At 31.7% G+C, this 15,452-nt stretch overlaps 1 protein-coding gene across 3 annotated transcripts in view; it reads left to right on the forward strand.

Moving 5' to 3' along the window:
- The window catches only part of FSTL5 (follistatin like 5), a 633,702-nt gene that overhangs the window by 515,055 nt on the left and 103,195 nt on the right, over nt 1–15,452 (forward strand). For all 3 annotated transcript variants that reach the window (XM_045552739.1, XM_045552740.1, XM_045552741.1), the window contains exons 9-10: nt 9,266–9,427; nt 12,746–12,880. In XM_045552739.1, coding sequence (XP_045408695.1) covers nt 9,266–9,427; nt 12,746–12,880 — 297 coding nt within the window. The remainder of the gene's footprint in view (nt 1–9,265; nt 9,428–12,745; nt 12,881–15,452) is intronic.

Consider the following 15,452-nt stretch of genomic DNA (forward strand, 5'->3'; position numbering starts at 1 on the left):
GCCCAGGAGGTTGAGATTGCAGTGAGCTATAATGACGCCACTGCACTTTACCTGGGGAAATGGAAACAGGGAGATCATTTAAAAAAAAAAAAAAAACCCACAAAAAATCTATTCAAAATAAACCGATAAAATTTTATTCATGATTAAAACTTATATATTTACATCCTTTTGTATCCCTTTCCATTTTAAGTAATGGAAAGTTATTAGAATATATTTTTGGAATAAATTATTAAAACGTGTAATCTCAACTATTCAACATGTTGGTGTATACATAAACACAGCATTATATTATTTGGAATTTACATCATTTGATTTTATTTGATAATATATCAAATAAACCAATGAATTTAAACTATTTAAGTTGAAGGCAATTCCTCAGTTATTTTAATGAGACATCAAATATCATCAGGAAATATTCAGTACATAGAAACTTACCTTTAAATATCAAATTTTGCATAAAATATCAGATGCCTATTTAAAGCTTTTCATGGTAAATTGAGTTCTAAATCCAATGTGAAAACCCTTTGGTGGTCTTCATCAGTTTCTTTTTTCATGCATTGCCAATAGAAAGGAAAAGCCAAGTTCATAGAGTGCACTTCCTAGCTAAAAATGACTGTAACAAATGGTTTGAAATGTTCTCTAAAGGATTATTGACTTTTTAATTCAGGGTGCCATCAATCCTCATTTATATTTCATAATATGTATCCCGGGAAAAGTAACCTACTTTTAAATGTGTAGCTTGTCACTGAGGTTAAATAGTTGTTATGCCAATCACTTATCTTTCAATTCTGTCAGATAAGAGATACTTTTCAGAACACCACTTAACAGTAATAAACAAAGTAAGACACATATTGCATAAGGCTATTATTTTTTCCCAAAATACATATTATCTATTTGAGTATTAAAGTTTCACATGACAAAAATTATTATTCACTGATTTTCTTCCTGTCCATTCATAATTATATCAATAAAGTAGGACCATCTAGGAAGGCAGGGGGAAATTGAACATCTTATTTTAAAAGTTTACCTCTGGGGAATATCAGTAATGGTATTGGTGGCCCATACAATATCTACATTTTTCACCATGAATAATATAGGATCTATTATTCTCATTGAAGTGACTCTCAAACATATGTAGATTGTCTCAATTTTTTGCTACTCCAAAAAAGGTTGCAAGAAGCATTGATCCTTACTTTGACAAATCTTTTAGCAAGATAAACTTTCTCTTATTAAATATTTATTGAGAATTGTTATCTATTCTGGTTTTCTGTATGTCTTTTTTTTTTAAAAGCTCATCTTCTAACTCCCTGGTTGTTAAAAGATTAAAGATTAGGTTTGAATATTTTAAAGAGTCTTTTGTACTCCACATCTTATAGTGATGTGGGTTTTCCACAAGTATATTAACATCTCTTTTAAAAAGTTATGTGTTTTAACCACTGATAAGATAAAATGTTACAAAAACTACTCAGGTCTCTATATATCAGGAGAGCCTAGACATGTGCTTTATGTCTCCAGAAAAGCAGGCACAGAATTAATGTAATAACTATTTTGCAAAGTGTATTTAATGTTTAAAAAAAAAACTGTTTAAGTAGTCATCAAGGGAAAAAAATTCAAACCTGGTTCGACTCTCTGTGGTTGTGCATGTTTTTGTGTACTCTGTTTCTTTTGAATTATATTTGGAAGAGGGAAAAATGGTGCAGCAGATTTCTTCTAGGGCTTAGAGCTTTACAAGTTCTATTATTTTTCTGCTTCTAAGAATATTCAAGACAATATACATGGTTGAGTCTCAGCTGTGGGCTCAAAGGGTTATTTGGCCTTTCTGAGGAGCCTCACCCTCTTCTGTCTCTGTGTAGTTGATGTGAGTCTAGTCTAATATCTCTAGAGTGCAGCCTAGAAAGGGAACTAAGGGGCCAGTGGGGTGATAGGCATGTCTATATCCTGACCTAGTGGCTTCAACTAGTCTCTAGGTTTGCATGACTTTTATATTTTCAGTAGATCTGGAAGATTGACACTTATTCAGTAGTCAATCAAATTTGTGTATACAATCGATCCTCCAGACACTGAAGAGAAGTGAAATTAACTTTGGGCTGGATTTGACTCAACAAAGCAAGTCTCAGATTGGATGCTGATGTTACGTCTTTGATTGGCATTCTGATGACTGAAAACAAAAAAGGTATCAGGGAGTTTATAGTATATACATTAAACAAAGAGTGGGATGGTCCAGGTGTTCAAAACCTGTATGTCCATTGTCTTTTGATAAATAAGATATCTACTACAGAAACGTCTTTGATAACTAGAGTACTTTTCTTTCTTTCCCAAGTCATGTTCTTACTAAGGCAAATGCAGTCTGCTTTTTCATGGTCATTCTCTTAATAAATAGCAAATGCCGAAGTACAAGAGTGAAAAATGGATAGGTGTGATAAGCCTGTAACACACGTCTCCTGACCACTTCTCCATGCTCCACAGTGCTTCAGTCACCCACATATGTATGGGGACACAAGAACTAAATAAGGCAAGACGCCTTTTAGCAAGGAGCCAATTATTTATGATGTATATATCTATCTGTCTCATATCATGAATTGCTTTAAAATATATGAAGCTTTTTCACGTTTATAATTTCATTTGATTTTCAAAACCTTAAAATATGATACAATATCTATTATACATAAAGAAAATGAAAGTTCATAAAGGTTTAAAAATGGGCTCAAAATCTTGTAACTGTTGGGTAGCAGAATAAAGATATAAACTCATCATTTATCTCAATCTAAATGTCATTGAAGGACCACAGATATAAGTGTTTTCATTATTATAGAAGTTTCAAAATCTGAGGTCTAAAATTCACCTGAGAAAGACTTTCATAAAAACAAATATGCATCTTAAATACCAAGTATGTAAAATGACCACACTCTACAGTTTAGAAAACTGAGCTATCTAGAATGACTTGCTTTCAGTGTGAATAGATTTAATATTTATGTTAGAGATACTACATTAGTTTTCCTTGAAAAGAACAGTATGCTTTTAGATATTAGAATTAAAATGTCTAAACCATTTGCCCTAATATACTCAAATTCTCATCTAACTTCAAAAATTTAAGTTGCATGATTGTTTGAAAATTATATAATTAATAGTCCATCATTGCATAATTCCTGGACCATTTCCAACAAAGCATAGTACATTATAATGGCATTTATAATGTTCTTGGAATGTCTGGCACTAGTAAATAATCAATACATGTATGTTTATTGAACGAATGCAGGATTTCTCTCATAGCACTCTTGGTGGCAAATTGAGTTTTATTGACTCTCAGTACAATTGCATGTGATATATGTCTACCTATGATACAGCTCAAGTTCAAGAAGCATAAACTCATTGAAATAAAATCATACTCAGCATTTTGCATCTGTTGTAAATGCTTCCCCCACGAGCACATTCACTAATGTGCCTGTCATACTCCCCAAAATGCTGCAAAATCCATTTCAAACAGTTTGACTTAAAGCATTCTTTGTTGATTAACTCCTTTTTTTCTGTAACCATCATACCTTCTATCAACACTACTGAAGGATGCAATGTTATGGTACAGTTATTTGCTTCTTTGTTTCTGTTATTGAACAGTACATACAAACCACATCCTGTCCCATCTGTGTCAACCTACCATTTTAGAGATTATCACAAATATTGGGTAATCAATATATGACTATTAAATAAAACAAAAGTGAGCATTTCTGTAAGACACACAATATTTAGATGGTTTTTACAAAAAATGGTTTAACTGCTCCTGAAGTTAATGCAAATGAACAAAGAACTTCTGATGGCTAAAATTAATATAATGATAACTAGAAGAAATGATAACTAAAAGTGCCACAAACATGGTTTATTACTCTATTGATTTAGTTCTTATTTAATTTTTCTCAATATTACTTTTCAATAATATTTAAAACTTTTGCACCATTTGTTAAATATATTCATAGAGACTTAATATATTGATTGCTTTATTAAATGACATTACTTAAAATATTTTCAATGTTTGTTACAGGTATTTACAAATATATAAGTTTGTATTATGCAAACTTAACCAAATTCACTTATGTCACCATTCATAGACTCTTGTAATTTGCTCAGTCATGCCATTTACAAAGACTTAAAATAATTTTTACCATAATAAGGAAAATATACCCTCTTTTTTGTTTGTTAAAAGTAAATGATTTTTCTGCAACTATTGAGAGGATCACACATTTTTTCTTTAAACTTTATGTGGTAAATTATATTGAGTGATTTTTGAATGTCTATAATAAACCCAATATGTCATAGTATATTACCATTTTAATATTCTGAAAAATTTGGTTTAATAATATTTTGTTTGGGACTTTTTCACTTATTTTCATGAGTGAAATTGACCAATAATTATTCTTTCTTATAATATCCTTGTCAAATTTTAGTATTAAGCTTATGCATCTTCTAAAAAAAAGTTGGGATTTCATTAGTTATCTATGTATGCTGCATACTAAATTACTTAAAAACTTAGTGGCTTAAAACAATAAATGTTTATTTTCTTATGATATAATAGTGGGTATGAGATAAAAATAGAGAATGAGATAATAAAATGATTTGAAAACAACTTAGCTAGGTGTTCCTGATGTGAGTTCCTTTCTAAGCCTGCAGTCAACATGTTGATCAGAGACACAGTCAGCTGAAAGCTTGATTGAGGGTGATGGATCTGTTTCCAAGATGAGTCATTCACATGGCTACTGGCAGGAGGCCTTAGTTTTCTGGCTGTTGTTATGGGGTCTCTCTCTGTTGTTTGACATATAAGCAACTCCATAAAGCTGGTTGAGTACCTTTATAACATGGCAGCTTACTTTTTTCAAAAGCAAGAGAGCAAGGAGGGTATTGCAATTAGTTTTATGACCCAAAGTTGGATATTTTGCACCATCACTTTGTCATACTCTGTTCATTAACAGTGAGTCATTAAATCCAGTCCATAGCTAAGGTGAGGAGGTTCACTCCACCAGAAGATAGGAGTGTCAACAAATTGGTAGAGATATTTTAACACTACCAAAGAATACCTTCCCCCCAAGCTCCACTCGTGTTCTGTTCTCTAGAATAGTTTAAGATTTGTGTTATTTCTTCTTTATTTCTGGAAAATTCTGAAGTTTTCATTGGTTAAAAGTTTTTACTAGTGCATCAAATTACTTAAATGTTATAACACAGATTTTGTGTTACTTTTTGTGTAAGTTCTGCTAGACATTTGTGTTTCTAGAAATGTGTTCGTTGAATTTATGGTTATGTATTGACATGAAGTTGCTTACAATCTTTTCTCTTTACTCTTCACCATTGTGTAAGAATTTAACTTTCAGTCTGACTTTCTTTATGGGCCATTTTGTTTTCTGGGATTGCTTTTTTATTATTCTTCTCTTTTTCTTTGGTAAACAGTTTAACTATAATGTGCATATGTAACTTTCAAAAAAAGTTTATCTTTGGGCTTTTGGAATCTCTGATTTATGCCTTACACAGATCTAAGACTATCACAGCAGTTATCATTTCAAATATTGCTCCCTTCTTTCACTCCAGATAAATGCAAAATAAGATATTCTTAATCTATACTATATTCACTTACTGTCTCATCTGTATTTCCTATGTTTTATACCTCTGTGCTTTATTATGGATATTATTTTTCCTGACCTAACTTTCTATTAGCTAGTTTTTTTCCTTCAGCTTGTCTAATCTGAAGTTAAATACAAAGATCGAATTTATAATTTCTGTGATTGGCTTTTTAAAAAAATTACTAACACTTCTAATTGATTTTTCTTAGCTGCAACAGTATTTTTTTTTTTTTTGAGATACTGTCTTGCTCTGTCACTCGGGCTGGAGTGACATTATGTTTTATAGCTTCTCAACTTTTTGATATTTTTTACATTCAGTTACTCACTCCTTAAACATAGGAAGTATGGGTGATTGTATGATTAATTTCACTTACTAAAAGTTTGTGGTTTTATTTCACTTGACTGTTGTTTTTTATTGGTTAAAATTGTATTTTCTTGATGGAGCCTTGATGTATTTTGTTGTATGCTGCAAACTTTATTTTATAAACTACTTTAAAATTTTCTGAAACATAAAGATAGTACATTCTTCAAGAGAGGCATTTCATCTACTTTTGCAAGGCACTTAAGACTACCATAAGTCCAGCAATGAGTCTTTGGGCAATTTTTTGGTCATTTCAATGTAATGCATCCCATGACCAGGTGCGGAGATAGAGTTACTATGCTGGGCTCCCCAGCCTAAATTATTGTGAAAATATAATATTAAGCCCATTACCTTCAATTCAGGTTGCCTACCAGAATCAGTTGATATTGGCATATGTTTTTAAGCCATAAATAAATAAGTAAATAATTCAGGTTTCCCAGAAACTTTGAGGTTGAGTAGGGTAGAAGAGATAAATCAGTGTATCTGATTCAATGCAGCAACAGGGCTAGACCTTAAGGAAACACTGAGTAAAGTAATGGATGAAAAAAATGAAAACAAAACCTCTCAGAATTTTGAATTAATTTTTAAATTGCACACACACACACACACGCACACATACACAAACAGAACCTTTGACTAGTAATCATCTCTGACTTTTGGAATCTTTACCTGGTTTGGGAAATATTCTTGGTTCAGAAACAGCTCTAGCTCACTTCCATGAGCATTAAAGTTCCTTCTATTATACTCATTCTGCCATTTACTATATTCCTAGGTTACTTATGCTTTCTAAAAATGCTTTTTGTAAACGTTTTCAGGATTTTAATTATCTTCAGGAAGATTGGAATCAATCAGAATCACTTTTCCAACATTACTGAAAGCAGAAAGTTCTCAATTGATACAGATTTCATTTTTAGTTATTATTTTTTAGTTATATCTAATATTGTCTTATTTTTAATGTCAATGATTTTATACATGTAACTGAAAATAAATATGAGATAATTTTCTTTTTATCACTAATTAATTCAGAGTGGGGTTTTTTTTAGAGAAAAGTACTTTAGAGAAAAATAATCAGAATGCAATTATTAAATTAGGAAATGTGACATTAACAGAATCCCATTATGGAGGACACAGTCCATATTCATACTTTGTCAATTTTCCCAATAATTGCTTTATAGCTTTCTTTTCCTGGTCCAAGATTCAATCTTGATTTACACATTACATTTTGTTATCATCACTTTTCAGTCTCTTTTAATCTACTCTTGAATCCTTCTTTAGCCTAACTTTGTCTTTTTTTTTTATTAAGGTGAATTTTACATACCATTTAACCATTTTATAATGTACAATTCAGTGGCTCATAGTATAATACATTCACAATGTTATGCAACCATCACCACTATCTAATCCTAGAACATTTTCATCACCCCCAAAATAAACCTTATATCCATTAACCAGTCTTCCCCGTTTCTCCTTTCCCTCAGTCCCTAGCAACCACTAATCTGCTTTCCATCTCAATGGGTTTGCCCATTTGGGACATATCATGTAAATGGACTCATATAAAATGTGGCCTTTTGAGTCAGACTTCTTTCACTCAGCATAATACCTTCAATATTCATATTGTAGCATGTAATACTACTCCATTGCCTTTTATTGTATGGCTGTATCATTTTACATTCCCACCAGCCATGTGCAGGAGTTCCAATTTCCCCTCATCCTCAACAACGCACATTATTTTCTATTTTTTGTTTGTTTTAATACTTAGTGGATGTGAAGTTGCATCACTTAGTTGTTTTGATTTGAATTTCCTTTTTTTCCCCGCTTTCTTTACGTCTTGGACATCTTTTCATGTTCTTATTGGCCATTTGCATGTGTTCTTTGGAGAAATGACTATTCAAGTCTTTTGTCCCATATTTTAGTTAAAAGCTGTTTGCTTTTCAGTTGCTAATTTGTAATGGTTCTTTATATATTTAGATACTAGTCTTAGATACAACTAGCAAATTTTTTTCCTACTCTGTGAGTTGTATTTACATTTTCTCAAGTGTCTGATGCACAAAAAATAATTTTGATGAATTTTAATTAATTTATTTTGTTGCTTATGCTTTGGGGATCATATCTAAGATACTATTGTCAAATCCAAGGTCAGAAATATTTATGCTATGTTTTCTTCTAAAAGTTTTGTTGTTTTAGCTCCTCATTTATGTCTTTGATTCATTTTAAATTTAATTTTGTGTTTGGTATAAGGTAGGAGTCCAGGTTTATTTTCTTGCATGTGGATATCTAATCATCCCAGACTTCCTTGAAAAATCTATTTCTTGACACCTTGTGAAGAAATAATTGATCATAGATGTATGTGTTTATTTCTGCATGCTCAACTCTATTCCATCCTTGTGTCAGTATTATACTGCTTTGATTACTGTAGCCTCATTGAATATTTGAAATCAGTAGACAGGAATCCTCCATCTTTCTTCTTCTTTTTTAAGAATTTTTTGGCTATTTGCAGCCTCTTTTAATTTCATATCAATCTGACGATCAGATATTTCATTTATGCAAAAAAAAAATGCAGTTAGACTTTTGATAAGAAGTACATTGTACCTGTAAATAAATTTGGGAATACTGCCACCTTACCAATAATTCTTAACATCTTACCATTCAATTCTTTCAATCCATGGACACAAGATGTCTTTTTATTTATTTAGGTTTTCTTTAAATCCTTTCAACAACATTTATAGTGTTGAGTGTGAAAATCTTGCGCCTCTTTGGTTAAATTTATTTCTAAATATTTTACTTTTGGATACTATTATAATTGGAATTATTGTCTTAATTTTTCAACATAGTATAGTAAAGAAAAGCTTTCCTTTCTCTCCCATTATATATTCATTTATATAACTGAATGCATAGAGCTTTATTTAATTCCTTATACTCCCTTATAATTGGTAATTATTTCAGTGCCCAAATTGTCCCGTATTTCGCAGATAGTAGCCTCTTTGCACTGGTTTCTGTGTCCTTTTGGCATGTGTCAGCATTCCTTGAGGACTTCTTTAACTTCTGAAACAAGATATCCCAGGTTGATCTTGTAATTTCCCTGACACAGTCCCATAATAGCCTTTATCCAAGTAACATGGGTATATTTTAGTGGAAAATATAATAGTATTTGGAAACTAAGATTTGTAAAAACATATAGCATCAATAAAATGTGTAATTTATGACTTCTCATATTGCAATTTTTGTTTCCTTTGAAAAATTGAAGGTGAATATGATATGAATCACTAATTCACTTTCTTTTTCTTTCTTTCTTTTTATTTTTTAGTTCCTCCAGTCATCCGGGTGTATCCTGAGAGCCAGGCAAGAGAGCCTGGGGTGACTGCAAGTCTCAGGTGCCATGCAGAGGGCATACCAAACCCTCAGCTTGGCTGGCTGAAGAATGGAATCGATATTACACCAAAGCTGTCCAAACAACTCACACTTCAAGGTACCTTTTACTTGCATTTTTTTTTCTTTTAAATGACCAGGTAGAAAATTTATAATACATCTTATATTTTTTGGAAAAAAAGAAAATGAGTCTTGGTGGCAACAGAATGTCATGAATATGAAAAAATGTAGTCATATCTAAGAGATTACATTTGAAAGAGTCCTTTAATATTTTTAATGTTTTAAGTAATAGTCTTGTCACAGTGATTAATTATGTCATTATTTTGGTGATAAGTAAAATATTAAATTATATGTCTTTTAAATACTTGTCCTATGAATTATAGCAGATACACTGAACAGAATAATTGGATCTCTTCAAAGAAATACATTTCTTAAGTTAAATTTTAAATGTTTAAATAACACATGAAAATATGTATTATGAAGACTTTCAATAATACAGAAATTTTTAGTGAATGTTTTCCAGCACATTTGGCAAATGAGAAAAATATCAAAAAGTTACTAAATATGTTTCACACTTACATTTCATTAAAGTTAAGTTATTGCATTCTAATATATGAAATATTCTATATGTTCTAATATCTAATGTGTAGACATGATTAGTCAATTATTATATAGATTATAACAATCATAAATAAGTGGAAAATAAAAAATAAAAGCAGAAAATTTTGTATGGTCAAATAATTTGAATAGTGCAAAAGCAGTTACATATGATATGTTGATTATACTAGCAGTAAAAAAATACACAAATATTTTTTCCATTGTTAGGAGTTATATACACCACGTCATTTTACTGGAGTTTCTCTTGCATGAGCATTATATTCCTTATTCCATGCCTTTAAATTTCTTCAATTTATCATTCTAGAAATGGATATGTTTTCATTTTTTATTATTTCCCTAAGCATAGAATTCTATTATTATTCTACTTTAATATTGAATATGTTTAATCATTATAAATTTTTAAATAAAGTTTTTTAAACTTTTACTTATTTTTGCAAGTCAAAATGGCATGTCTCTAAAAGTGTTCTTGAACTTTAAAAACTTGAGTCCTAGAAATCAGTAAATTACTATAAGTAGGATTGACAAATTTACACACTTATATCTAGTAATTACATATTGGTGTCTATAATCTAAGATAAGAAGATATATTCATTCAAGAGAAATTAAATGAAGAAAAGTCTAAGTAGCTACTATTTTAGTATCTCTTGCCCATTCAATTGGAGCAAACCATATTATACAAGCATACCATATTTTTGCTTCCAGGATTATGCAGGAAGACAAATTTGGGGAATTGTGACGCCTCAGGCTCTACAATGAAAGAGTAGAGGCCCTTGCAAAATAGTTATTGTCAATTTTAAAGACAGGAGAAAAATAGGTAAAGTTTTGAGGGAATATGACAAAAAATAAAAGAAGAGTAGAGAGAACAACTTAAGAGATAAATCTGAGCACAAAGGATTACAAAATTGCATGTGGTTTAATACATGATTATGTATTACCAAACACCACAGTTACCTAATCATCCACTCATTGATCAGATGCTTCTTTAGCATTTGAGTGTAAAGTTCAAGTCTAGGCACTAACTGAATAACTATGGCAACGGATGGCATAATGCATGAGTGAGAGGAAGTAAAATCCTGAGAAAGCACAAATACTTTATTAGCAGGCAAATGAAGATAAATAATACATAGAGATTAAAAGTCACCAAAGAGACAGGAGTCCAGGGGACACTTCAGAAGAAAAGAAAAAGTTAAAAATGCAGAAAGAGTTTCATAATTGGAGGCGTATAGAAAGGTCAAGGAAGGTCATTCATATGTGCATGCGTGTTAGGTGATCAGCTTGTCCTTGTGACATTTAAAAACAATTTTTGCTTGTATTATTTTGTTTTTGTTTTTAGAATAAAGCCACACTCATTGTTTTTTTAATATCATATATGGCTCTGGCAAAGATGAGTAGTTGTCACAGAGACTTTGTGACCCACAAAGTCTAAAATAAGTAATATCTGGCCTTTTGCAACAAAACGAAAACCTGCTAACCCTTATTTTGGAGTACCGATTCTCAACAGAAGATGGAAAGTAATAGGGGTGTGCAATAAACATTCGTAAATTGAGAAAGGGGTTCAAGTGATTCAAATAATTATCCCTCCCCAAACACCCACCACCTCTTTATATCTCACTCACATCCCTTGAGAGCTCCTGGCTGCTAGGGATGGCATTCAGGCTCTTTCCCCATTGGTTTTCTACCTTTCTGTCTCCAAACTCAATTACACCAATTAAATACATCTTCTACCTGTCACAAACAGTCCTGTTTCATTCGACTGCACATTGTCTTCTTATAATTGTGTAACATGGAACAAGAACACACACACAGAGGCATGCACACAGACGTGCACACAAGAAGAAATGAAAAAAAAAAAGGAAAAGAAAACTAAACAAATGACTACACCATACACTGAGCTTTAGAGTCACATGGAACAAGAGTCCAGCCTTCACCCTTAGAGTTGAGTGCATGAGTTCATTCTATGAATCTCAGATTCTTCATCTGATAATTAGATATCATTAGGGGTGATTAAGGTATAATATATGGGAAAGTACCTATCATGGTGCCAATATGTAGTAAATGATTAATTATCCCCTGGCTTCCATGTTGGGAAACACAACTCATTATTGAAGGATTAGCTTGAAATACTATCTCACAAAAAGTTAAAAGTTGGATTAATCACTCCCTTACCCATTTGGTATAGGCCCATATAGACCCATTGTCTATATTAATTTTCATATTGTAATATAGTTTATTTTAGTTATAGTTCTGAAAAAAGACTGAAACTCTTTTAGACAAGTCATGTATTATTATCTTTCTGTCCTATTTACCTAATAATTACAGATATATAATTAGAACTCAATAATTAGCTTGAAGGATGGGAATATTATATTTGCATGATGTTCAATTAATTCTGAAAATGTCTTTTCATATGTATTTTCCTGCAAATGAACCATATTGCTGTTATTTACATTTCTCTAAACTCTTAGGAAATGTGGATTCTGATTATAAGTAAATATATAACTAAAATTATAGCTATCAATATGAAATATGTCATTAACAAGGTAGAAAATAGGAAATGATATAAAACATAAAGTGTGTGCATTTGATATAGAGTTTTGGGTTCTCCGTAATAGGATGACAGCACAGTTTATGAAATGCTTGAATGCTTCTGGAATAATTTGGCATGACTCCAAGTGTGGAAGTAGGAAGGAAAACAGTTTAATTAGGGCAAGCTAAGAGAACTGTTTGACTGTGTAATCAGAAAGCACTGTACCAAAACTAAAATTGTAGTTTACAAGTTGCATTTGCCTTCTGTTTTCAGCAAATGGCAGTGAGGTTCACATAAGCAATGTGCGCTATGAAGATACAGGAGCCTACACTTGTATCGCAAGGAATGAAGCAGGAGTGGATGAAGACATCTCTTCTCTTTTTGTGGAAGATTCTGCTAGAAAAACCCGTATGTACTGAACACACACACACACAAACACACACACACACACACACACACACCATACTTTACAGATTTTTGGAGCATACATTTGTTACGGCTTTTTTCAAAAAGCAAAGGCACCAGAAAACTGTGAAATGCACAGCACATCAAAACAAATAGTTTTCAATATGTAGGACTCTTGAAATACTAAAAGTAGATTTTTTTAAAAAAAAAAGCTTGTGTAATTTTCATTACAACACTAGAATAATTTTCTTTTCTTTGCAAGTGCATGTGAAATGTTTCAGGTTCAGTGTTCCTTTGCTCAATCACGAATCAAATCTCTTGCAAAATTCCTCTCCTCAATGATATTTGGAGAGCTCAAGGCTTCCAAATATATCTAAAATGTATCCTATAGGTTGAAAAAATTGCTATCTTTCTTTTTCTGTCAGTTGCACTGTAGTCACTGATCCAGTAGCTATATAGCAGCCCTTCTATGCAGCAGGCACTATGGTTACTGCTACCCCAAGACACTCACTGCTCCCAGCACCAACACTACTCTGTAGCTGTTCTTGGTTTAATGCTAGAAATCCTTTGTCATCACAGTTCATGTAGTCTGATTGTCTCCTGAAGTTATAAGAAAAATGCCCTGTCCTTTTTTTTTTAATCATCCAAAGGGATATGGATGGGGTGGGATGCTAAAGATGGACTGTTGTTTTTCAGGACAGCTGAATTGCTTGGAACTCTCTGTAGGCAAACACACATGCATTTTCTTTCGCTGGACAGCACATGACTCAATATGGTTGTTTGGGGATAGGGTCTGGAGGTACTTGGAATGACTATTCCCTTTGCTGTCTGCTCTTCAGCCTGATTTGTTATGCTCCTATTAATATAAGTTTTGCAAGGGTCTGATATTTTGGGATCCTCTTATTTAGCAGGTTCATTTTTTTGAACCCAGTTTTTGGACAAGTTTGAAGCATCAACCCAGGAGTCATTGCTATTCCCTTTTAAATCAATGAGTGTGTGTACATATGAGTGAATCCAACGAGTAAGGAAGGAAGGCCTTACCTGAGTCCTGACTACCAATGTATCTTTATCTATATTTTGTCTGGCTAGGACAACCGTCATTATAAGCAAATATTTACAAATAAAAGTCTCAAAGTAGAAAAAGTAAAAAGCAAGCTGTAATAGATTTAATGACCTGGATGAGGTCCACCATAATTTCCTTATTTTATTCTTTTTATGTATTCCTGCTAAATGGCAATTTGTAATTCATTTTCTGTTGAAAATTAATTTTAGGTGACAAGTAATCGAAAATAAGTTTTCTTTGCCCTTTATGATGACATTTTTGAAACACTTTAATAACAACAACTCTATATTCTTATTTTCTTTTTTTATATTATTTATTTCAGCTTATTATGGGGGTACAAAAGTTCAGGTTATTATTAATACTGTTGTGCATTTTTTAGTATCTTTACCTAGCTACAAGAGTAAAACACATAAGCAATCTTTCAGCATATATTAATAAATTCCAGGAAAATTTTAGAGGAAGATTTAATATAATTTTATTCATAACTTTAGTCATATGAACGTATTTGGTTATAAAGAGTTTCTGAAATACTTTCTCTCTTTAATGTATTTTACTTATCACTTCGAGCTCTTACTGGTCAAAATGATATATTTAAAATAGATTGTTGAGATTATATGTTAGCACTATATTATTAAAATTAGAAGCAATATTTTTATGAGATATACCAGTGCAGACCTTACTATATTTGTATTTATGGAACTTTCAAAGTCATCTCATAGGAAAGATACTTACAATACAAGTGAAAGATTTGGAGATTTTTTTTCTAAATCCATAATTAACACATTTGTGGATGTAACCTGTGTATTTAAATTATGCAACCTATTTAAGGATCAAAAGTAGAAACTACGGATTTCAGTGGTAACCTGAAAGTCTCAAGCATTACTGATTCATGTTTATATTCTACTATTTTATATAGCAGAATGCATGAATATACAGTTTCTTTGGAATAATAAACTTTACATCTGTTTAAGTAAATGCCCTTAATTTTTGCTTTGTGTTCTACGTATTTGCTACATTCATAATTAAGAACTTATCATATATATGCTGTTGATGTAAAAGGGCCATTTTTAGAAAATAATGTACGTAATTAAAATCAGGACAATAAAAATAAGTAAACTAGCTGAGTAAAATATTAGTAATTACTGAAGACTGTAAACTGAAAATGTAATAACGTCTAATTGGTAGAAGAGAGTTTTCCTTGGGATGATTCCTAGTGGTGACTAAATTGTCAGGATTCTGTAAACAATATAAAACCAAAACCAGGTGGAGATCATATTAGTGAAAACTAATGCCTTTTGTAACCCCCATTTTAGAAATTGCTCTGGATTCTCCTCTAGTAATTCCATGGGCAGAGACCAATATTAATTATACCTAGCACATTTGTATTCTGGCAAACAGATGGTTTCAAGAAAACCAAAAGAACAGGTCACAGACCAATAAGTGATGTCTTCACTCTTCTTCCTTGCACAAATTGAAAAAATTATTGATTTTTTCAAATCCACTAAAAATAAT

The sequence above is a fragment of the Lemur catta genome, chromosome 5, assembly GCF_020740605.2.
Source record: "Lemur catta isolate mLemCat1 chromosome 5, mLemCat1.pri, whole genome shotgun sequence".
Lineage (NCBI taxonomy): Eukaryota > Metazoa > Chordata > Mammalia > Primates > Lemuridae > Lemur > Lemur catta.